The 24331-nt window shown below is 43.5% G+C and overlaps 1 protein-coding gene across 1 annotated transcript in view; it reads right to left on the reverse strand.

The window, feature by feature from the left end:
- Positions 1-550: 550 nt before the first annotated feature.
- PPM1J (protein phosphatase, Mg2+/Mn2+ dependent 1J) overlaps positions 551-24331 on the reverse strand; it is an 88391-nt gene continuing 64610 nt past the window's right edge. The window contains exons 7-10 of the mRNA XM_069761743.1: positions 17021-17084; positions 11608-11715; positions 5187-5338; positions 551-896 (exon numbers count right to left, since the gene is read on the reverse strand). Of these exons, the coding sequence (XP_069617844.1) occupies positions 755-896; positions 5187-5338; positions 11608-11715; positions 17021-17084 (466 nt within the window). The 3' untranslated portion in view covers positions 551-754. The remainder of the gene's footprint in view (positions 897-5186; positions 5339-11607; positions 11716-17020; positions 17085-24331) is intronic.

Genomic DNA, 24331 nt, shown 5'->3' on the forward strand with positions numbered 1-24331 from the left:
TTTCTGGAAGACTGAGTGCTGGCTCCTGCATGGATCTTTTCATGCTGTTACAGAGTGCCTTGGCCGTGCACCAGTCAGAGCTGATTTGGATCTACATAAAGACCCTTATTATTTGGGGGCCCTGGACTAGATTTTGCATGAGCTTTAAGTAACACTATTGGGCACTAGCTACAAATGCACAAGACCTAATCATTTGCCAGGATCTTGCATCTCACAATGTTTTCAAATGGAACAAATAAGTTGATGTCACCAAGGCCTAGGCTCAGACCACGTCAACTGGCTCTGAATACCAGTAAGAGAGCAGCCATCTGCAACACTTCACAAGCACGCCTGACCCATCATCTGATCATCTCCAAGGCATATTGGAAACTTAGTCCACCACTTTGTCCTGGGAGCCGGTGGTTCTGGAGGCTCTGTTGGAAAGCTTCCCACTGTACAGACAATGTGCTCGTGCCATGCTAGAAGCTGCACGTGACGACGTGGGATCCTGAGAAGCATCGCGATTCCACTGCTGCTTATTCCAATCTGCAGTCATTAGAAAAGTTGCTCATTTAGGATCTAATCTATATTCTTTATTTAAAGATTGGCTTTAAGCTTTTTCACACCTGTAACATAAATGTAAATAAAAATATACTTCAAAACAGTCTTTGAGGAACGTGTTTCAAGATAAAGTGCATAGCGCTTGTTGTGCCTCCTTTTTTATTGAGGTATTATGCAAAGTTTGTGCTCTTAAACAATATCCATCATGTCTTCTTCACCTGTCATGTCCAGCCAGTGGAATGACAAACACAGATATATCATCCAGAGAGGCGAGCTTTCCATTTGGTAGCCTCCAGCTATTTTCCTTTCGAACTCCTCTTGTACGAAGAACAAGCTCTTGAGCTGCAAGGTTATATCTGCAAAACAATATTGATGTAATTATAGCCTTTATTTTAATTTAGTAGTGGCTGTGCTGCACCAAAATACACCATATATACACATTAGAACATCAACCACTAGGTGGCAGTGTGTTGCATGTTTAACCCCTTAGTGACCGAGCCAAATTTTTGAAATCTGACCAGTGTCACTTTATGTGGTAATAACTCTGCAACGCTTCAACAAATCCCAGTGATTTTGAGACTGTTTTTTCATGACACATTATACTTTATGGTAATGGTAAATTTAGTTCAACATTTTTTGTGTTTATTTATAAAAAATATCAAAATATTGAGAAAAATGTTAAAAAATTAGCAATTTTCTAAATTTTAATGATTATTCCTTTAATCCAGATGGCCATACAACAGGAAACCATTAATAAATAACATTTCTCACATGTCTGCTTTACATCAGGACCATTTGTAAAATGTTATTTTATTTTGTTAGCATTTTAGGAGGTTTAAAAATGTAGCAGTCATTTTTCATTTTTTCAAAGAAATTTACAAAATTTATTTTTTTAGGGACTTATCCATGTTTGAAGTGACTTTAGGGGTCTCATATATTGGGAAACCCCCAAACTTGATACCATTTTAAAAACAGCACCCCCTGACATATTGAAAACTGCAGTCAGGTAGTTTATTAACCCTTCAGGTGCTTTACAGGAATTAATGCAAAGTGGCATGACAGAAATGAAAATGTGTATTTTTACCACCTAAATGTTGCTAACTTCTGAACAGGTTACAACAGCCATCAGACTCTAAGGCCGCTATTTGGTCATGAATTGCCATCGCAAACATCAGGACAACAAAATCATGATCTGAGGGCACCAATTGGGATAAAGAAGAAGCCCCCACAGTCTGTTAACCATTTATAATGATGTAGTCACTATTGACAGCAGCATCTAAGGGGTTAAACAGATTTAGAAGGTGCAAATACTGATCGTGGCTGGTACATCAAGTTGTCAGCTATAGTGTACAACCGACAGATGCTGGATTGTCACCTGTATGGGGAGGCTATTCTATTATATCTCAGGTCAGTTAAAAGGCGTATTGGCGGTCATTAAGGGGTTAAAAGGAAAGCTGTATTACAAGGCCTAGTATATTCGGGATTACTCTTGTATGTACACACGTACGTTAATGGAAGCATAATCAATCATGATGGCCTTTAGTTACAATATGGAATGCTCAACTGTGCTAAATGGAACTTCTCATTGATTGGAAAGACTAGATATGGAAAAGGCCCGACCATAGAGCAAATGAGGACCCACCTTTCACAGTACTAACTTTTATGGGCTCACTGGGGCACTGAAAATGGGCATGCAAAGAATTTGCAGTGTTTTTTTTCAGCACCCCACAAGTTTAATAATTTATTGTTCAAGTTAACATTCTGCGGAAGGTGTGTAATGGAACATGATACAGTGATCATACGCATTTGACTAATTTCGGCCGATATCGACAGATTCAGCCAACAGTCTATTGTGTGTGGGGAATTGATCATCAAGGAAGATGTGAATCGGGCATGTTCGATTTCAGACTACTGATCGCTTTGTTCTGGAGGTAAGCCGAACGCTTTCTAATAGAGCACACAGGAGAGCTCAGCCAAACAGAACAGTCCTGTGTATAGGAGAGATGGCTGTCAGCCAAATGGTCCTCTGAAGCTTTGTCTGGCCAACAGTCATCAAATGTGTTTAGCCAGCTTAAAAGGGAACCTGCTATGTGAAAAACTCAATTAACCTGAAGATATGGGATTAATCTACAGGTTAATAGCATTCTAAAGCCGAGAGGCCGCCGCACGAAAAACCCCACTGCTGGGAAGAAATTAACTTTTTTTCCTCTCGGCAGCTTCCGGCTTTCAGTCATGGAGACTGGCTGGCACGGCTTCAGTCACCGCTACAGAAACGGTTGTCAGCCAGTGTCGAGGTGCGGTCACTATGTACTGAACGGTGACTGAAGCAGCGCCAGCTGCACCTCTATGACTGAAAGCCAGAGGCTGGCCGAAGGAATAAAGTTAATTTCCTCCTGGGCTTTAAGTGTGGAGGCCGCATGGCGTTAGAATGCTATTAACCCGCTGATTAATCCCACATTTGCAGGCTAACAGCATTTGGGGATATCACAGGTTCCCTTTATTTGTGAGAGATTGTTATAGTAGACAATTGCACCTCGTGTGGACGTGTCATTATTACAGGACAGATTTGTACTGCTTCTATAAGCCCCTCTGTCCTATACTCCTATGTCTATGGGCAGGAGTGGTTACGAGCCTGGATAGGAAGCAATGTGGTTTCTGGATCTCATTACGTGGATCATTTTCAAATTAAGAAAAAAGGGAATTAAAGGAAATGTCACCCCAAAAATGGCCTATAAACTAAAGGTACCTTCACACTGAACAACTTAACAACGATATCGCTAGCGATCCGTGACGTTGCAGCGTCCTGAATAGCGATATCATTGTGTTTGACACGCAGCAGCGATCTGGATCCTGCTGTGACATCGTTGGTCGGAGCAGAAAGGCCAGAACTTTATTTCGTCGCTGGATCTCCCGCTGACATCGCTGAATCGGCGTGTGTGACGCCGATTCAGCGATGTCTTCACTGGTAACCAGGGTAAACATCGGGTTACTAAGCGCAGGGCCGCTAAATGTAAAAAAACAAACAAACAGTACATACTTACATTCCGGTGTCTGTTCCCTCGCCATCAGCTTCCCGCACTGACTGTGAGCGCCAGCCGGCCGTAAAGCACAGCGGTGACGTCACCGCTCTGTTTTACGGCCGGCCGGCGCTGACACAGTGCAGGGAAGCTGAGGCCGGGGGACAGACACCGGAATGTAAGTATGTACTGTTTTTTTTTTTTTTTACATTTACAATGGTAACCAGGGTAAACATCGGGTTACTAAGCGCGGCCCTGCGCTTAGTAACCTGATGTTTACGCTGGTTACCAGGGGACTTCGGCATCGTTGGTCGCTGGAGAGCTGTCTGTGTGACAGCTCCACAGCGACGCTGCAGCGATCGGCATTGTTGCCTATATCGCTGCAGCGTCGCTTAATGTGACGGTACCTTAAGGCCACCGGCATCAGGAGCTTATCTACAGCATTCTGTAATGCTGTAGATAAGCCCCCGATGTATCCTGAAAGATAAGAAAAACAGGTTAAATTATATTATACAGGGCAGACAAAGTATGCCTGCGCAGGAGCAGCAGCAAGAAGACAAGAAGAGGATGTGATCGTATGAAGCTGGGAGGCGCCGGACCCGGACCGCAACGCCCATTGGACCGGACTGCAGCAGAACCGCCCCTGGGTGAGTATAATATATCCTTCTTTTCTTATCTTTCCGGATACATCGGGGGCTTATCTACAGCATTACAGAATGCTGTAGATAAGTCCCTGATGCCGGTGGCCTTAGTTTATAGGCCATTTTTGGGGTGACAGATTCCCTTTAACCCCCAGAACACAGCTGACTATTCTAGCGTATCGCTAGAGTTAAAGAGTAGATCATAATGTAGCTCTCTGAGCACAAACTAGTACATCAATGGCGTAATCCTTTCAGATTTATCTATACCGCATGTATCTCCAATACTCCTTTGAAGTATTCATACATTTAATCTGCTTTGGCTCTTCAAGTGTTAAAGGTGTTTCAGAAATAAAGCCTTTGTTGCTTGTGTGTTATTTCGGTAGGGTTGAAGCTCAGCCCCATTAAGTCTTTTACATGATTAATCAGCAATACAAGACACTGCCCATGGTAAGAGTGGTGCTATTTCTGGAAGGAACGGCCATGATGACCCGTCACTTCTCCTGAGATATCTGTTCTACTCAATAAGTGCCTTGCCCAAAACCCAAAAACTAATTGTAGAACATCTTTACTCATAACCGTGCGTTGTACTATTCCTCTGGTAATGTATTACTGGGTGTTACCTTTTCCCTTGTCAAAGGGGTATGTCCCTGGGTGATCAGCATTGATTGGAAAATGCCAGACTGCAGAGACATCCTCCCCAACTGCTAGTTTCCACTTGTCAATTTATATATTTGTGGGAGAAATAAAATAGCAGAATAATGACCTAGTTATGCTCCCGAATTGCTCCCCCCATGACTATACGCAGTTACTAAGCAGGACCTCGCGCTCTAGTGGACTTGGGATCACAAACTGTAGGCTGAATCGCTGGACCTTCAGTTGACTGCCAGGACAGAATTCATAATAGGGGGGTTTCTGGTGAGATAATCCCTTGATTATACAAAAAAGGCTGGGTATTTTATATACATGCAATGACAGTGTCTATACCTACCTATTAGGTTGGTCGGTGCCATGAGCAGCAAAGACTCTTTGAACGATGTCTGCCACTTCTCTGTCAGTAATGACATCCCACAGTCCGTCTGTGCCCATTACCATGACATCATCAGCATTATGGTCACATCCGGCCAAGTCATAAACCTTCACCTGCGGAAATCCAAGTGATACTGATATAAAGGTGTAAAATGTTATGTTTTATATATGAAGTGATGGAAATCAATAATGTGATTTTTTTTTTTTGCAATAATTGAATGATTTTTGTAATGGAAAAAGTATATTTGTAGATATTTTTATATATATTATATAGGCCCCTTTTCCAGGTAAGAAAGCATTAATTTTATAAATGGTGGCAGTTCAGGTCCGGCTTACATTTGACAGTCTGACACTGATCCATAGAAAAGCTTTTGCTGCAATATCACAGTGTGATCCCGTTGTGTTGACAATTGCATAGTATTTATTGCTTTGGAGCAACCCATTCTGCTTGTAAAACTCCAGACAAAAATGTTTTTTTCTTTTTAAAAATGTAGTAAAAATGCAGTACAGGAAGGAGTTTGCATCACGTGGAAAGTGTTCAATTCTTTGTTTACTGATGGTCGTACACTACATTTTATGCAGTGGAGTTTTCACAGCTTTAAATTACAAACAGCTAGGGAGAATAAAATTCCCCGTTCCTCTAGTTTTCCACTTTTTCTTCCACATCCATAGAGAATGAACCACCTCAAAGGTGCCCGAAGTCTGCAGCTGGAATTCTCCCATGTGTTCTTCCACTCTCCCTGAAAGCCTCAGACTTTCGATTTTAGGGCTCATACTCACTTGTGAGCAACTCGGATGAGTCTCGCACGGCAATACCCAGCACTCAGATCTGAGCGTGCGTCTGCATGTATTGCTATGCGGCCGCACGCTCCGATCTGAGTGCTGGGTGCAGTGCCGGGTATTGCCGTGCGAGACTCATCCGAGTTGCTCACAAGTGAGTATGAGCACTTATGGGCATCTCAGGAATCCAGTTTGAACTCCAGTATTCACAGAAATGTTCTAGTTTAAGGTCTTAGGGTACCGTCACACAGTGCAATTTTGATCGCTACGACGGCACGATTCGTGACGTTCGAGCGATATAGTTACGATATCGCAGTGTCTGACACGCTCCTGCGATCAGGGACCCCGCTGAGAATCGTACGTCGTAGCAGATCGTTTGAAACTTTCTTTCGTCGTCTAGTGTCCCGCTGTGGCGGCATGATCGCATGGTGTAACATATATCGTATACGATGTGCGCATAGTAACCAACGGCTTCTACATCGCACATACGTCATGAAATTATCGCTCCAGCGTCGTAGATTGCAAAGTGTGACAGCAGTCTACGACGCTGGAGCGATATTGTTACGACGCTGGAGCGTCACGGATCGTACCGTCGTAGCGATGAAAATTGCACTGTGTGACGGTACCCTTACTCTCAGGAGTTTAAAAATTTAAAGGGAACCTGTTGCTCATTTTATGCTGCCCAAACAATGGGCGTCATGAATCACAGCCTATCCACAAAACTGCAGACAGACAGGTTTTCTCTGATACACTCCAGCGTGAAGAGCCTGGGAACCATAGGCAGTGACTAGACTAGTCTGTGGCTGGCCCCAGTCGGCTGCTTTCCGCTCTACTTTAGTCTGTTTTTTGACAGGTCTCTCCTACAAGAGTACACACACAGAGACCTGTGAAATCCCTCACCAGACTGTCTCAGAGTAAAGCATACCTAGCTGAAATCGTGTAGCCAGGATATATATATATATATATATATATATATATATATATATATATATATATATATATATATATATATATATATATATATATATAGCAAAGAAATTATTGCCCTAAACTAAACTTTGTGTGAATCGATCCATTACATCATGAAGGGCACTGATATCCAAGAAGTTTAGATTCACGTAGTAAACAATGGATGATTGTGATCCTATTCTAGGTGTATATATATCATGCTACAGAGTGTTGAGTAGGGCACTTCATAGTACCATGTTCACACACTATCTCACAGTAGATCCAGACACACTGGTAACACATATCACAATTTTGTTCTCTTGGCCAGCACTGTGCGTACTTTTTAACAGCTCTAGCTCGGCATGCAACGCTGCGCAGCACTGTTTCAAGAACGCGGTTTTCATTGTCTATTGTCTGCACGGTGTTCCGGTATTTGCTGATTTATGTTACAGCTGCTATTCATATTACATTTTTAAGTGGTTTTAAGAGTGTTTGCCCAAAGACAATCGCATTGGTTGCTAAGAATTACCGTAATATATATACAGACTTGTGTATTCAGGGCCTGTCTAAACACATTTTCCCAAATCACTTCTTTTAGAAAAGTAACACAACCTCTTCTCCACCCCCAACAATGGGTCAGTAGATGCGGTGCAGTCAGAAATTTGTATGTCCTGTGTTTTTTATGTCTTTAAAAAAAAATTCTGAATTTCTTTTGAAAGAAAAACTTCAGGTGAGTCGGTATTTCCTTTTGTAACAGTAATGCTTAGCGCTCTAGCATTTTCTCTTTCACAAGACAGATGCCACCCCCTCGTCCTTTACTGTACACTGATTTGTTTTATGCAGTTTGAGTAAAGCTGTATTCACACTAAATGTTAATTTCATAAAAAATCTGCAATGTAAACAGGTTGCCAAACCTTTTGCATAACACAAAAGATCGTTGTTGTCGGTGATACATCCCCCTGTGTAAATACTTCTGAGAACAATGGCAGTCCATGCACACTGAACAATCTGTGACAGATCGCTTAGTGTGCGTCGTTTTCTTTGGCCTGCCTTTGTGAACAGGCTACTAAATGACCGTCGATCGGTAAAGACTTATATCTTGCTGCCGTTCAGTCTGTTTAAACAGATTCTTAGTTTCTGACTATTTACATACAGCGGGTGAAATAAGTATTGAAAAACCCATCCAATCCATACAAGCAAAAAAATTCCAACCATAGATGTCCATAAATTAAAAGTAATCTGTCACCCCCTGGATGATTATCTATTACTATGGGCATACAGGTAATTGAATGATTAAACCCGTCTTGCCTGTATGCCTCATAGCTGTGGTCTAGATGTTGAGAAATTAATTTATAATATTTTATGTTAGTGATTTCTTCCAGGCTCTGGGATGTGCAGCGCCTGAAAGAAATCACTGCCTCCTCACTTCATTATACTATCACCACCCTCCTATAAGGGTCATACTGACCTGGTCGGTGCTGTATGCACTGTGTGATCGCACAGTTACACAATCACTGTCCGCTCTTGTATAGGCAGTGTCTGAATTGATCTTTTGCGCCTGCGCTGGCCCCTGTGCAGAAGATCAATACAGAAACTTACTGTACAAGAGCAGACTGTGATCGCACAGCACATGCACGGGATTACAGCGCCGACCAGGTAAGTATGACGCTGATGGGTGGGTGGTGATGATATAATGAAGTGAGGAGGCAGTGATTTCTTCCATGCACCGCACGCCCTGAAGAAATCATTAACATAAAGCATAAATCAATTTCTAAATGTCTACACCACAGCTATGAGGCATACGGGTAAGACTGGTTTAACCATTCAATTACCTGTATGCCCATAATAATAGATACAAATAATCCAGGGGGTGACCGATTCCCTTTAAGATATGTGTAATAATGAGAAATTACAAAGGGAAAAAGTATTGAACACGATTACTGAAATGCATTTAATACTTTGTAAAAAAAAAAAAAGCCTTTGTTGGTGATTACAGCTTCAAGATACCTCCTGTATGGAGAAACTATTTTGGCCCATTATTCCACAAAAACACTCTTCGAATCCTTAAGGACCTATGGGCTCCTCTATGAACTATGAACTCTGAGCTCTAGTTCCTATCATAAATTTTCTATTGAATTCAGGTCAGGTGTTTGGCTGGGCCATTCTAGCAGTTTTATTTTCTCTCTCTGAAGCCAACTGAAAGTTTCCTTGGCTGTGTGTTTGGGATCATTTGTTTGCTGAAATGTCACCCCAGTTTCATCGTCATCATCATCGTAGATGGCAGCAGATTTTTATCAAGAATGTCTCGGTACATTTGTCCAGTCATCATTCTTTCAATTACATGAAGTTTGCCAGTGCTGTATGCTGAAGAACAGCCCCACACCATGATAATCCCACCTCCAAATATCACTGTGTGTGGTGTCTTAATATGGTGTGTGTTTAGGAGACTATAGTCAGGTCAAATGAGACCAAAATTGAACTCTTTGGATGCCAGTGTTTCACAGGCTTATTTAAATGTTGGTGACCAAACTTTAAATGCGCTTGAACATGCTATTTGCTCAGGAATGGAGTCTAGCGCAGTGAAGGTGCATACAGGCCGTGGACGTAGAGTGCATTACTTATTGTTTTCTTTTAAACCATTTTACCTATTGGTTCCAGGCATTTCTGTAGCTCTCCACAGGCAGTCCTTGGCTATTAGACAACTTTTCTGATAATTCTTTTCACTCCTTTGTCTGAAATTTTGCTTGGAGAACCTGGTCGGGGCCGGTTTATGATGAAATGGAGTCCTTTCAACTTCCGGATTGTGACCCCAACAGTGCTCACTGGAACCTTCAGTAGTTTAGAAAATCCCCTGTCAATGCCATCACTATGTTTTGCAACAATAAGGTTGTGAAGGTCTTGAGACAGCGCACTTTTTTTTTACCCATCATGTGATGTTTTTGTGTACCACCTTGGTAAAAAGACACCTTTGTATGTTGAACCAGCTGATATTTTTCACTAAGTGGTAGAATTGCTTTCTAATTACTGATGGGATTCAGCCAGTGTATTGCACCTCTCTTACTTCGTGTTCAATACATTTTCCTTGTCATTTCTCTTTGACACATAACTTAAAGGGAACCTGTCTCCAGGTTTGGCTGATACATGTTACGGCCACCGCCTTTCAGGGCTTATCTACAGCATTCTATAATGCTGTATATAAGCCCCCGATCAGACCTGCAAGAGAGGAAAAAAAAAATAATTATACTCACCTGCAGGGCGGTCCGGCCTGATGGGTATCGCAGGTCTTGGCCGACACCTCCCATCTTCTTGCGATGCCGTCCTCCTGCTTGGTTTATGTGGATGACGTGTCTGTGTGTCATCCACACAGGCTCCCCGGCATCGCGCTCCTGCGCAGTCCTACTTATCTGCCCTGTTGAGGGCAGAGCAAAGTATTGCAGTGGACAGGTGCCAGGAAAGATCAGAGAGGCCTAGCGCCTGCACACTACAGGAATTTGCTCTGCCCTCAACTGGGCAGATAACTACGCCTGAGCAGGAGCGCAATGCCAGGAAGCCTGTGAAGCAAGCAGGAGGGCGGCATCGCAAGAAGATGGGAGGACCAGGACCTGCGACACCCACCGGACAGGACCACCCCCAGGTAAGTATGATAAGTTATTTTTCTTTTCTTCCAGGTTGTAGCGGGGGCTTATATACAGCATTATAGAATACTGTAGATAAGTCCTGAAAGGTGGCGGTCATATCTTGTATTGGCCAAACCTGGTGACAGGTTCCCTTTAATGTATGGCCACCTATAGTTTGATTTGTTTTCCTGAGTGGATTGGATGGGTTGTTACCGATATATGGTGAGAAGTTCATGTCAATAGCACCTTTAAAAATATATTTACTTTGAAAATTAGTGACGTGTTCAATACTTATTTCACCTGCTGTATACTCTGCAGGCAGGTAAACAGACCTTACAGAGTGATAGTGTCCCTTAGAAGTCACCAAGTTTCATGCATTCATATGTATTACTGATTTTTGGTAAAAAACAAACAAACAAAAACTAATTAGCTATGACTACTGACTTTGAACTAAAATCTAGGTGCAGCATGTGCTGCAAAATACCCCACCACAACAGATGCTTAAAACAATTGCAGCTGAAAAAATTGATACCTCCCATAAGGGGCCAATATGCAAACGCACAAAGATCAAGTTCTTCAATTTAAAAGCTTTGTACTAAAACACGTGTATTAATGAAGGTGTGCTCGAATGCATTATTTATATTTCACAATAGCTCATAAAAATCTTATAATTGTAGCTTTTAACAGCTCTTCTGTTACTACAGTTACAGCAAGTCTGCTTCCCGCAACACTGGAAACAAACATTTTAATGGGTGGAAGTTGGAGACTCTTAGATAAATGCTCAATTCAAGAGTCCCAAAAGGGTTTATGCATTATCAATCATCTGATCATAAGCTTCGAGGCACAGAGTATAACAGAATATGTAAAAACTCATTTTGGTTTAAAACATGGTACCAAGGAAATGGATACACAGACAACAAAACGATATTGTCCTGAGTGGCCTGTGATCTCCGTGAAATGTCCTGCAAGAGTATGTGGCAATGGTGTGAGCGTCAGAGTCAGGATATAAATGTATAAATACTTATATGGCATACATACCCCAGGGATACAAGATAAGAATGGCTTGATGTAAATATTTGAGTTATACACTTTAAGATCGTGGTCTCCAAATCCTCGTGTCACCCCAATAGTGGCCATAACTCTAGCCTGGTGGGACAACAATAAAAAACACAAGTATGGTTAGCCCTCCTGTGTAATATTCCAGTGTGAGCTCTCCTATATTAGTTTGTGCCAACCATTATGCCTCAGTGAAATATGTTTGAAGGTTGGCACTTCTGTCAGGAATGTCTCACAAAGCCCCCCATAAATGTACTTGTTCATGCTAAGCTTGTATCCGTGCATTATATTGTATTCATATTTTATACTGTATTCATATATTTTATTTTTCTAGAGTATTGTTCGTCTTTTCTAACAAAATATTGAAAGAAATGTCACAGACCCTGCATTGGTATACAGGTCCTTCTCAAAAAATTAGCATATAGTGTTAAATTTCATTATTTACCATAATGTAATGATTACAATTAAACTTTCATATATTATAGATTCATTATCCACCAACTGAAATTTGTCAGGTCTTTTATTGTTTTAATACTGATGATTTTGGCATACAACTCCTGATAACCCAAAAAACCTGTCTCAATAAATTAGCATATCAAGAAAAGGTTCTCTAAAGTTCTAAACGACCTATTACCCTAATCTTCTGAATCAACTAATTAACTCTAAACACATGCAAAAGATGCCTGAGGCTTTTATAAACTCCCTGCCTGGTTCATTACTCAAAACCCCCATCATGGGTAAGACTAGCGACCTGACAGATGTCAAGAAGGCCATCATTGACACCCTCAAGCAAGAGGGTAAAGGTACCGTCACACTTAGCGACGCTGCAGCGATACCGACAACGATCCGGATCGCTGCAGCGTCGCTGGAGAGCTGTCACACAGACAGCTCTCCAAGCGACCAACGATCCCGAGGTCCCCGGTAACCAGGGTAAACATCGGGTAACTAAGCGCAGGGCCGCGCTTAGTAACCCGATGTTTACCCTGGTTACCAGCGTAAAAAAACAAACAGTACATACTTACATTCAGCTGTCTGTCCCTTGCCGTCTGGTTCCTGCACTGACTGCTGGCCGTAAAGTGAAAGTGAAAGCACAGCACAGCGGTGAGTTACACAGCGGTGACTCACCGCTGTGGCTGTGCTCTGCTTTCACTTTACGGCCAGCAGTCAGTGCAGGAACCAGACGGCAAGGGACAGACAGCTGAATGTAAGTATGTACTGTTTGTTTTTTTACGCTGGTAACCAGGGTAAACATCGGGTTACTAAGCGCGGCCCTGCGCTTAGTTACCCGATGTTTACCCTGGTTACCAGTGAAGACATCGCTGAATCGGTGTCACACACGCCGATTCAGCGATGTCTACGGGGAGTCCAGCGACGAAATAAAGTTCTGGACTTTCTTCCCCGACCAGCGATCTCCCAGCAGGGGCCTGATCGCTGCTGCCTGTCACACTGGACGATATCGCTAGCGAGGACGCTGCAACGTCACGGATCGCTAGCGATATCGTCTAGTGTGACAGTACCTTTAGACCCAGAAAGAAATTTCTCAACAAGTAGGCTGTTCCCAGAGTGCTGTATCAAGGCACCTCAATGGTAAGTCTGTTGGAAGGAAACAATGTGGCAGAAAACGCTGTACAACGAGAAGAGGAGACCGGACCCTGAGGAAGATTGTGGAGAAGGACCGATTCCAGACCTTGGGGAACCTGAGGAAGCAGTGGACTGAGTCTGGTGTGGAAACATCCAGAGCCACCGTGCACAGGCGTGTGCAGGAAATGGGCTACAGGTACCGCATTCCCCAGGTAAAGCCACTTTTGAACCATAAACAGCGGCAGAGGCGCCTGACCTGGGCTACAGAGAAGCAGCACTGGACTGTTGCTAAGTGGTCCCAAGTACTTTTTTCTGATGAAAGCAAATTTTGCATGTCATTCGGAAATCAAGGTGCCAGAGTCTGGAGGAAGACTGGGGAGAAGGAAATGCCAAAATGCCTGAAGTCCAGTGACAAGTACCCACAGTCAGTGATGGTGTGGGGTGCCATGTCAGCTGCTGGTGTTGGTCCACTGTGTTTCATCAAGGGCAGGGTCAATGCAGCTAGCTATCAGGAGATTTTGGAGCACTTCATGCTTCCATCGGCTGAAATGCTTTATGGAGATGAAGATTTCATTTTTCAGCACGACCTGGCACCTGCTCACAGTGCCAAAACCACTGGTAAATGGTTTACTGACCATGGTATTACTGTGCTCAATTGGCCTGCCAACTCTCCTGACCTGAACCCCATAGAGAATCTGTGGGATATTGTGAAGAGAAAGTTGAGAGACGCAAGACCCAACAGTCTGGATGAGCTTAAGGCCGCTATTGAAGCATCCTGGGCCTCCATAACATCTCAGGAGTGTCACAGGCTGATTGCCTCCATGCCACGCCGCATTGAAGCAGTCATTTCTGCCAACGGATTCCCGACCAAGTATTGAGTGCATAACTGAACATTATTATTTGATGGTTTTTTTGTTTGTTATTAAAAAACACTTTTATTTGATTGGATGGGTGAAATATGCTAATTTATTGAGACAGGTTTTTTGGGTTATCAGGAGTTGTATGCCAAAATCATCAGTATTAAAACAATAAAAGACCTGACAAATTTCAGTTGGTGGATAATGAATCTATAATATATGAAAGTTTAATTGTAATCATTACATTATGGTAAATAATGAAATTTAACACTATATGCTAATTTTTTGAGAAGGACCTGTAATCCCAAGACTCTTCTATAATCTTGAACCATTCATTTATACCTCGTCAGTATGATTGAAGTCATTACAAGTGTACTCTTGTCACCCTAGTTAAAGGGAATCTGTCGTCAGGTTTTGCCACCTATTCTGAGGGCAGCATAATGTAGAGAGAGTGACCCTGATTCCAGTGATGTATCACTTACATGGCTGCTTGCTTCAGTTTTGATAAAAATCACTATTTTATCAGCAGCAGATTATCACTATAGGGCTAGGGTAATCCTCCAAACTCATGAGCTCTGTATAATCCCGCCCCCACCAATGATTGGCAGCTTCCTCTTATGCATGGTGTACATAGAAAGCTGCAAATCAGTGCTGTGGGCGGGGTTATACACCGCTCCGGATCCAGAGACCTGGAAGACAAAACAGATATTTTATCAAAACTGCAGCAAGGAGCGCGCAGTAAGCTAGAATCTAAGTCTCTGCCCCTACATCAGGCTGCTCTCGGATGCGTAGCAACAACCTTGTGACAGATTCCCCTTAAAGGGAACCTGTCAGCAGGATAGTGCACAGTAACCTACACCCAGTGTCAGGTTGGCGCTGTTATACTGATTAAAATGATACAGTGGTTGATGAAATCAGTCTTGTGGTTGTTGGTTAATCTTTATTTTCAGTTAACGAGATTCTGGTGCTTCGGGGCGGCCTGTGTGGGGGTCTTCATGTGGTGCTCTGCTTAGCTATTCATCTTTATGGGTTCTTACAGGTCACTGATCCCTCACTGACCTGCCCCCTAGTTTACATAATATTCTATATATTGAAAAACAAATCACCTTCAGCAGGCAGGCGCCCGGGCTGGAGCATGATTGTATGTATAATGTAGATTTAATTATTTTAAAAAAGAAAAACAATTTCTGTCTCAAAATGGCGCTGGTGCAGTAGCATGTATTGGTGATCCGATAGCTGCTACTTCGCAGGCGGTGCCATCTTGCTAGAGAAAAAAAAATTGTCTCCACCAAGATGGTGCCGCCGGCGTCTGAGCAGTAGAATCTATCGGATCGCAGATAGATGCTACTGTGCAGGCTGCTCCATTTTGAGACCGAATTTTTTTAATGAATTTGTTTATACCAGCAAATAAAACAATTAAATGCACATTTTACATGCGATCGTGCTGCAGCTCAGACACCGGCGCCTGCCTGCTGAAGATGATTTTGTTTTTTTCCAATATATATAATATTTAGTATCTAAAATAGGGGATCAGTGACCTGTCTGCGGTCTGCATTATGAACACCTAAGCAGAGCACCACATGAAGATTCCCCCACAAGCCGCCCTGAAGCACAAGTATATCATTAAAGGGACTCTGTCACCTGAATTTGGAGGGAACAATTTTCAGCCATAGAGGTGGGGTTTTCCGGTGTTTGATTCACCCTTTCCTTACCCGCTGGCTTCATGCTGGCTGCAATATTGGATTGAAGTTCATTCTCTGTCCTTCATAGTACACGCCTGCTCAAGGCAAGATTGCACCTTGTGCAGGCATATACTACGGAGGACAGAGAATGAACTTCAATCCAATATTGCAGCCAGCGGGTAAGGAAAGGGTCAATCAAACAGCCGAAAACCCCGCCTCTGTGGCTGAAAATTGTTCCCTCCAAATTCAGGTGACAGAGTCCCTTTAACTCAAAACTGAAAATAAAGATTAAATAACAACCACCAGATGGATTTCATCAGCCAAGGTATCATTTTATTCAGTATAACAGCGCTGACCTGACACTGTAGGTTACTGAGCACAATCCTGCTGACAGGTTCCCTTTAAAGAAACTCTCCCATCAAAATTTGTATCCCCATAATATATTGCGGTCATCATATTATGGCACTGTGTACTTATAGTTGCTGATTTTGCTTTTCTACCCAGTTAATTCTTCTCTTTTCCATTAGATCTACGACTTCACATTATTAAAAACTGGCTAGCTGAATTCTAAGCTCGATGTAGAAACAGGAAGTCAATTTTCTTTGCACAAGTTATGACTCACTGCAAAAGTCTATGGCAGGGGGAGGAGCAGAGCACCTGGGTGAGGAGTTGAAGAGGGGAATTGTAAAAATGCAGGGACTAGAGACTTCCTGTTTCAACATAAAGCAGAGAAAAGAGAAGAATTTGTTGGGCAGAAAGGCAAAATCAGCAATAGTAACTGTACAGTGCCATATAATATGATGATGGCAAAATAATAAGAGGATAAAAACTTTGAAGGGAGTGTTTCTTCAAATAAGTAAACACAAAGCTGCTGGCTCTAATGCAGCTTCAAGGTCAAGTTCCCATATGGTTCAATAGAACTAAATGCATTTCCTATAGAGATGTAACGTTCAGCAGACATGTCTAGACTCCTGTGGTTGAACTGCAGCTGTGTTACCACAGTCTGGCACTTGTCTACCATATCTTCTATGTTTAAAGCAAGATTTCAGGAGCACTTTGGTACTTGCCTGCCAATTTGTAAGAAAAAACATCTATATGTCCCTTACAACGTAAAGGCTGCTGTATATCAATTCATGTTATGAGTCTCTTTTGTCATCTCCTCTCATAAAGCTTTTGAAGCTCACATTTTCAATTAAAAACAAATTCCAATCGTTTGTTCATTAGATTTAATAGGATAGCTATGGTTTCTCTGGGGTTAGAAGCTCATACACAAACCTTTTTTCCTTCTCCATAAATAAGTGGGAACTTCATGTCATCTTCTTCAATAGTTTTATAAGCCCTGTAAGAAAAGAAGATATATACATTTCCTGCTCACATGATGTCTAACACTACCCAAACTACATGCCTCTTAGTTGAGATCTGTTTTTTCATGACATATTGAGCTTCATGTTAGTGGTAAATTTAGGTCAATAAATTCTGTGTTTATTTGTGATAAAAACGGAAATTTGGCGAAAATTTTGAAAATTTCGCAATTTTCACATTTTGAATTTTTATTCTGTTAAACCAGAGAGATATGTGACACAAAATAGTCAATAAATAACATTTCCCACACGTCTACTTTACATCAGCACAATTTTGGAAACAAAATTTTTTTTTGCTAGGAAGTTATAAGGGTTAAAATTTGACCAGCGATTTCTCATTTTTACAACGAAATTTACAAAACCATTTTTTTTAGGGACCACCTCACATTTGAAGTCAGTTTGAGGGGTCTATATGGCTGAAAATACCCAAAAGTGACACAATTCTAAAAACTGCACTCCTCAAGGTGCACAAAACCACATTCCATAAGTTTATTAACCCTTCAGGTGCTTCACAGCAGCAGAAGCAACATGGAAGGAAAAAATGAACATTTAACTTTTTAGTCACAAAAATGATTTTTCAGCAACAATTTTTGTATTTTCCCAATGGTAAAAGGAGAAACTGAACAACGAAAGTTGTTGTCCAGTTTGTCCTGAGTACGCAGATACCCCATATGTGGGGGTAAACCACTGTTTGGGCGCACGGCAGGGCTCAGAAGGGAAGGCACGCCATTTGGCTTTTTAAATGGAAAATTAGCTCCAATCATTAGCGGACACCATGTCGCGTTTGGAGAGCCCCTGTGTGCCTAAACATTGGAGATCCCCCACAAATGACCCCATTTTGGAAACTAGACCCCCAAAGGAACTAATCTAGATGTGTGGTGAGCACTTTGAACCCTCAAGTGCTTCACAGAAGTTTATAACGCAGAGCCATGAAAAAAAAAATAAAAAATTATTTTCTCAAAAATGATTTTTTAGCCCGCAATTTTTTTTGAAGTAGTGACGTTTTGAAATGCAGACTTTGATGGAATGCTCTGCGGGCGTCACGTTGCGTTTGCAGAGCCCCTGATGTGGCTAAACAGTAGAAACCCCCCACAAGTGACCCCATTTTGGAAACTAGACCCCGAAAGGAACTTATCTAGATGTGAGGTGAGCACTTTGAACCCTCAAGTGCTTCACAGAAGTTCATAACACAGAGCAGTGAAAATAATAAATACGTTTTCTTTCCTCAAAAATAATTTTTTAGCCCAGAATTTTTTATTTTCCCAAGGCTTACAGGAGAAATTTGACCACAAAAGTTGTTGTCCAGTTTCTCCCGAGTACGCGGATACCCCATGTGTGGGGGTAAACCACTGTTTGGGCACACGTCGGGGCTCAGAAGGGAAGTAGTGACTTTTGAAATGCAGACTTTGATGGAATGGTCTGCGGACGTCATGTTGCGTTTGCAGAGCCCCTGGTGTGCCTAAACAGTAGAAACCCCCCACAAGTGACCCCATTTTGGAAACTAGACCCCCCAAGGAACTTATCTAGATATGTGGTGAGCACTTTGAACCCCCAAGTGCTTCACAGACGTTTACAACGCAGAGCCGTCAAAATGATGTTTTAGCAAGCAATTTTTTATTTTCTCAAGGGTAACAGGAGAAATTGGACCCCAGTAATTGTTGCGCAGTTTGTCGTGAGTATGCTGGTACCCCATATGTGGGGGTAAACCACTGTTTGGGTACACGTCGGGGCTCGGAAGTGAGGGAGCATCATTTGACTTTTTGAATACAAGATTGGCTGGAATCAATGGTGGCGCCATGTTGCGTTTGGAGACCCCCTGATGTGCCTAAACAGTGGAAACCCCTCAATTCTAACTCCAACACACCCCTAAACCTTATCCCAACTGTAGCCGTAACCCTAATCACAACCCTAACCCCAACACACCCGTAACCCCAACACACCCCTAACCCTAACCACAACCTTAATTCCAACCCAACCCTAACCCTAAGGCTATGTGCCAACGTTGCGGATTCGTATGAGATTTTTCAGCACCATTTTTGAAAAATCCGCGGGAAAAAGGCACTGCGTTTTACCTGCGGATTTACCGCGGATTGCCAGTGTTTTTTGTGCGGATTTCACCTGCGGATTCCTATTGAGGAACAGGTGTAAAACGCTGCGGAATCCGCACAAAGAATTGACATGCTGCGGAAAATACAACGCAGCGTTCCCGCGTGGTATTTTCCGCACCATGGGCACAGCGGATTTGGCTTTCCATATGTTTACATGGTACTGTAAACCTGATGGAACACTGCTGCGAATCCGCAGCCAAATCCGCACCGTGTGCACATAGCCTAATTCTAAAGGTATGTGCACACGCTGTGGAAAACGCTGCGGATCCGCAGCAGTTTCCCATGAGCTTACAGTTCAATGTAAACCAATGGAAAACAAAAATCGCTGTACACATGCTGCGGAAAAACTGCACGGAAACGCAGCGGTTTACATTCCGCAGCATGTCACTTCTTTCTGCGGATTCCGCAGCGGTTTTACAACTGCTCCAATAGAAAATCGCAGTTGTAAAACCGCAGTGAAATGCACAGAAAAACCGCGGTTTATCCACAGCGGTTTAGCACTGCGGATTTATCAAATCCTCTGCGGAAAAATCCGCATAGGACCAGAATACGTGTGCACATCCCTAACCCTACCCCTACCCCTAACCCTACCCCTATTCCTAACCCTACCCCTAGCCCTACCCCTACCCCTAACCCTACCCCTAACCCTAGTTCTTACCCCAACCTTAGTGGAAAAAAAAAATATTTATTTATTTTTATTTGTCCCTACCTATGGGGGTGACAAAGGGGGGGGGGGGGGGTCATTTACTTTTTTTTTTATTTTGATCACTGAGAGGTTATATCTCAGTGATCAAAATTCACTCTGGAACGAATCTGCCGGCGAGCAGATTCGGCGGGCGCACTGCACATGCGCCCGCCATTTTGGAAGATGGCGGCGCCCAGGAAAGAAGATGGACGGACCCCGGGAGGCCAGGTAAGTATAAGGGGGCTGGAGATCAGGGCACGGGGGGGCGTCGGAGCACGGGGGGGTGGATCGGAGTATGGGGGTGGTGGATCGGAACACGGGGGGGTGGATTGGAACACGGAGTGGGGGATCGCTGTGCGGGCGGGTGGATCGGAGCACGGGGGGGGGGGGGGATCGGAGTGCGGGGGGGATCGGAGTGCGGGGGGGTTTGATTGGAGCACGGGGGGTGTGATTGGAGCACGGGGGGAGCGGACAGGAGGACGGGGGAGCGGAGCACAGGACGGAGGGGAGCGGACCACAGATCGGGGGGCTGGGGGGGCAATCGGTGGGGTGGGTGCACATTAGTGTTTCCAGCCATGGCCGATGATATTGCAGCATCGGCCATGGCTGGATTGTAATATTTCACCATTTTTTTAGGTGAAATATTACAAATCGCTCTGATTGGCAGTTTCACTTTCAACAGCCAATCAGAGCGATCGTAGCCACGGGGGGGTGAAGCCACCCCCCCTGGGCTAAACTACCACTCCCCCTGTCCCTGCAGGCCGGGTGAAATGTGAGTTAACCCTTTCACCCGATCTGCAGGGACGCGATCTTTCCATGACGCATATGCTGCGTCATGGGTCGGAATGGCACCGACTTTCATGACGCAGCGTATGCGTCAAAGGTTGGGAAGGGGTTAAAGGGAACCTGTCGCCCCCTCAGGCGTTTGTAACTAAAAGAGCCATCTTGTGCAGCACTAATGCTGCATTCTGTCAAAGTGGCTCTTTTATTTGGGGTCCCTTCCACCACTGAAAGAATCATTTTTATAATTTGCCCTCCATATCTGTAGTTTGTCAGGGGGGCATGTCTTTCCTCCCAGGACACAAACGTCTCCCAGCCATCAGTCATTTCCTCCTTGTCCCTGGGCGCCGCCTCCTCAGTGTTCAGTTATGTCCCCGGCGCTTACGCTGTAATTTTTTTTTCTCAGGCATGTGCAGTTAGCGCTGCCCTTCCACTGACATCACATGATGTCTTCATTCTCACGCCTGCGTGTACGCGTGGCCCGAAATCCCGCCCCGTGTGGCCCGAAATCCCTCCCCGCAGTCTCTTCTGATTTATTCACACTGCGGGGCTGGGAATCTTGGGCCGCGCGTACACGCAGGCTGGAGAATTAGCAGACTACATGCCAATTATAAATAGACGGGCTGTAGTAGCCTTTGTAAATACTGGGATAAGTGCAATGATTCATTGTCCTTTATATTCTTTAATTATGTTTTTGAGCACTTCAATGCTTTTCAATTCTGGCCAGGTAGAGAAAACATGTATAACCAATGATCAGTTTATGTGCTTGGCCAGATAAGTTTCAGAAATACACCTCCCGTCTCATCACAGACTTGGTTTACTACCTTGTCCCCCATACTTTGACTTTATATGCTCAAATGAACTTATCACACGAGTGAAGTGCTGCTAATGGTGGTGCTGGGGATGCCAGTAGAAAAGGAGCTGAGTGGCAAAAAAATGAATATTTTTCTCATCTAATCTATTTATATAATTGCCTTGTAATGTTTTCATTTCCTGTTCTGTACAGATGTCACCGTATCCCAGAATTCAAAGTGGTGGAAGTTCACCGACCGCCATATTGGGACACCCAAGTGATGGGTGTCTCAATATGGAAACTGCTGCTGGTACCAACCTATTGTGCGGTACCACCGGCGGAACACCGTCGCACCACACACACACACACACACACACACACACACACACACACATTCACACACACACTCACACAGCCTCTTGAGCAGCACCACCAGCGGAACACCATCACGAACACGCCATCGCCGGGATCAGCCGAATGATTCACTGACTGCCGCCATCTTGGTACAGGAGGAGCACATGCGCAGTTTTAATGTGACCGCCGCTATCTGTCTGCACAAAGATGGTGGCGGTCTGATTTACTGCGCCTGCGCGAATTACACGCAGGTGCAGTAAATCATTTGGCTGATCCTGGCGGTAGATGCACAACGTCTCTACAGGCAGAGGAAGCCGGTCACAAAGGGGTTTTCCCACGAACAAAAGTTCATTTTATAAATTGACTGTGTCTGACCGTGTATGGGGCATACCACATCTCCTGGGCAGGGGAGGAAGCAAAAGGTAATACTGACATTATAGCAGGGGATCACAGTGGATTGATTTTGTGAGGTAAAATATTTCACTGTTTTTAAAAAATATTTTACCTCACAAAGTGTATCCTCTGCGATCTCCGGCTGTAATGTCAGTATTGTCTTTTGCTTCCTCCCCTGCCTAGGAGCTGTGGTATGTTCGGTACACAGTCAGACACAGACAATTTTTAAAATGAACTTTTGTTTGTGGGGAAAACCCCTTGAAAAAGCAAATATCAACGCCAACATGGCTCCTCCTAAAAAGTACGCCAATGACAATGAAAGGAAAGCAGCAAAGGCATAACGTCGAAGACAACAGAGGGCAAATGAGACTCTTGAAGAGCAACAGCATGGCTGGGACAAAAACAATGCATAGAAGCATAGGCGTCAAGCACATGAGTCCCCTGATGCAAAAGTCATTAGATTATCACAGGATGCCATTAGGTGACAACAGCGCCGCATGCCTGCCCCCATCGTGACATTACCGCCCTCCCGATGCGATCGCATCGGGCCTCCATCTAGTTAGATATATTGCAAGGTTTATCCTTGCACATTAGAACAGTTATTTTATGGAGAACTTTGTTTTCTACTAAATAAGAATAAACTATTTACTTTGGTTTATTAGATAACTGGTTATTGTCGGTATAGCCAAATTAGAGATGTAGAGAGGAATATAGCTGAAACAGGGAGATGCAAACTCTTTGCCAGTTAATAAGGTCTGTGATTACAGCAGCCTCGGCACTCATTCCAGCAGGAGTAACGTGCAATGTACCTAATAGCCGTGTGGAGGCAGAACCCTGGGACCTCGCTTCAACTCTACTGTATCTGTACCATGGGGTCCATCTTCCGGCTGTCTCCCCACCACGCCCCCATTACTGGTAAGCCCTGCATTCATACCAACCCCTTATTGAGTGGTGAATTGTCATGAAGCCCCACTGAGGGATGTGTGTTCGGGGAATTGGTATTCAACATTGGGCTAGTCCGTTTTTGTGGCCTTTGCATTCTTTAGTACTCAGTTACATGTGATCATTTTGGGGGGTGGGGGGTTCCTTGATGTTTCCCTTATGGGGGCATTAATTGTGGGTTTGGGGATGGGGTTTTCAGAATTTCTAAGCATTTCTTTCGTGCATGTTACTGCATAATGTTAATGTTATTGAACTTCACATTTTACTATGGAATACTTATTGAATAAATACTTTTGATATTATGTTCATTGATGCTCCGGATTTTCCTCCTTTCTAAAATATTGTATCTGTACCATGGCAGACAATACAGTAGTAATTCCCTTGTGAACAGGGGATATGAGCGCAACCGCTCAGCTTTAATGGCCAAAACTTCACATTGTTATCATACATAGGAAAGTAAGAGCACTTTGAAGTTTTTATTGCGCACTGGAGGTGCACTTTAAGCAACACAAGTTTGCATCCTGACCATAGGTGATATATGATCTTTCAAATATCCCAATATAATGCGTTATTCTGAAGCCTAAACTGAATAGCCTTGGAATTAATCCATATTAAACTCTAGAACCATGGCATAAAGAAATTACTCGCCAACCAGGCACCCAACATGCATTTCACAGTAGCTTCGAGGACCCATAGTTCTGATGCGGTGGAATGACACGTGGTGCCCGGTGCCCAATCAGCGCTGGTGTCACTGTCTCTGCCTTATTAAGGATTGAACATGAAGAAGAAGTCAGAGATCAGCTGCGGCCCTAGCGTCCTCTTCATGTTCAATCTGTATGAAGGCAGAGATAGTGACGCCAGCACTGATTGGATGCGGGGCACCAGGTGTCATTCCAGAACTCTGGGACCATAAGTGCTGACACCTCTAGAACCGCGCCAGCACATTAGAAGAGTGTAGGTTTATTTTATTTTATCGGGGCCAAACATTTACCGTAGTTCAAGAAGGGGTTCTCCTAGTAGTGGACAACCCATTTAATAAAGGAGTTATAATAGACCAGGGAAGTTGATAATGTATGCAAAACTGTAAGGCGCTGCAGTATACGTTAGCTCTATATAAAAATAAAGATTATTATTATTCCTTTCCTTTATGCACATGTCTTCTTGTAGTGA

The sequence above is a fragment of the Ranitomeya imitator genome, chromosome 3 (assembly GCF_032444005.1).
Source record: "Ranitomeya imitator isolate aRanImi1 chromosome 3, aRanImi1.pri, whole genome shotgun sequence".
NCBI lineage: Eukaryota > Metazoa > Chordata > Amphibia > Anura > Dendrobatidae > Ranitomeya > Ranitomeya imitator.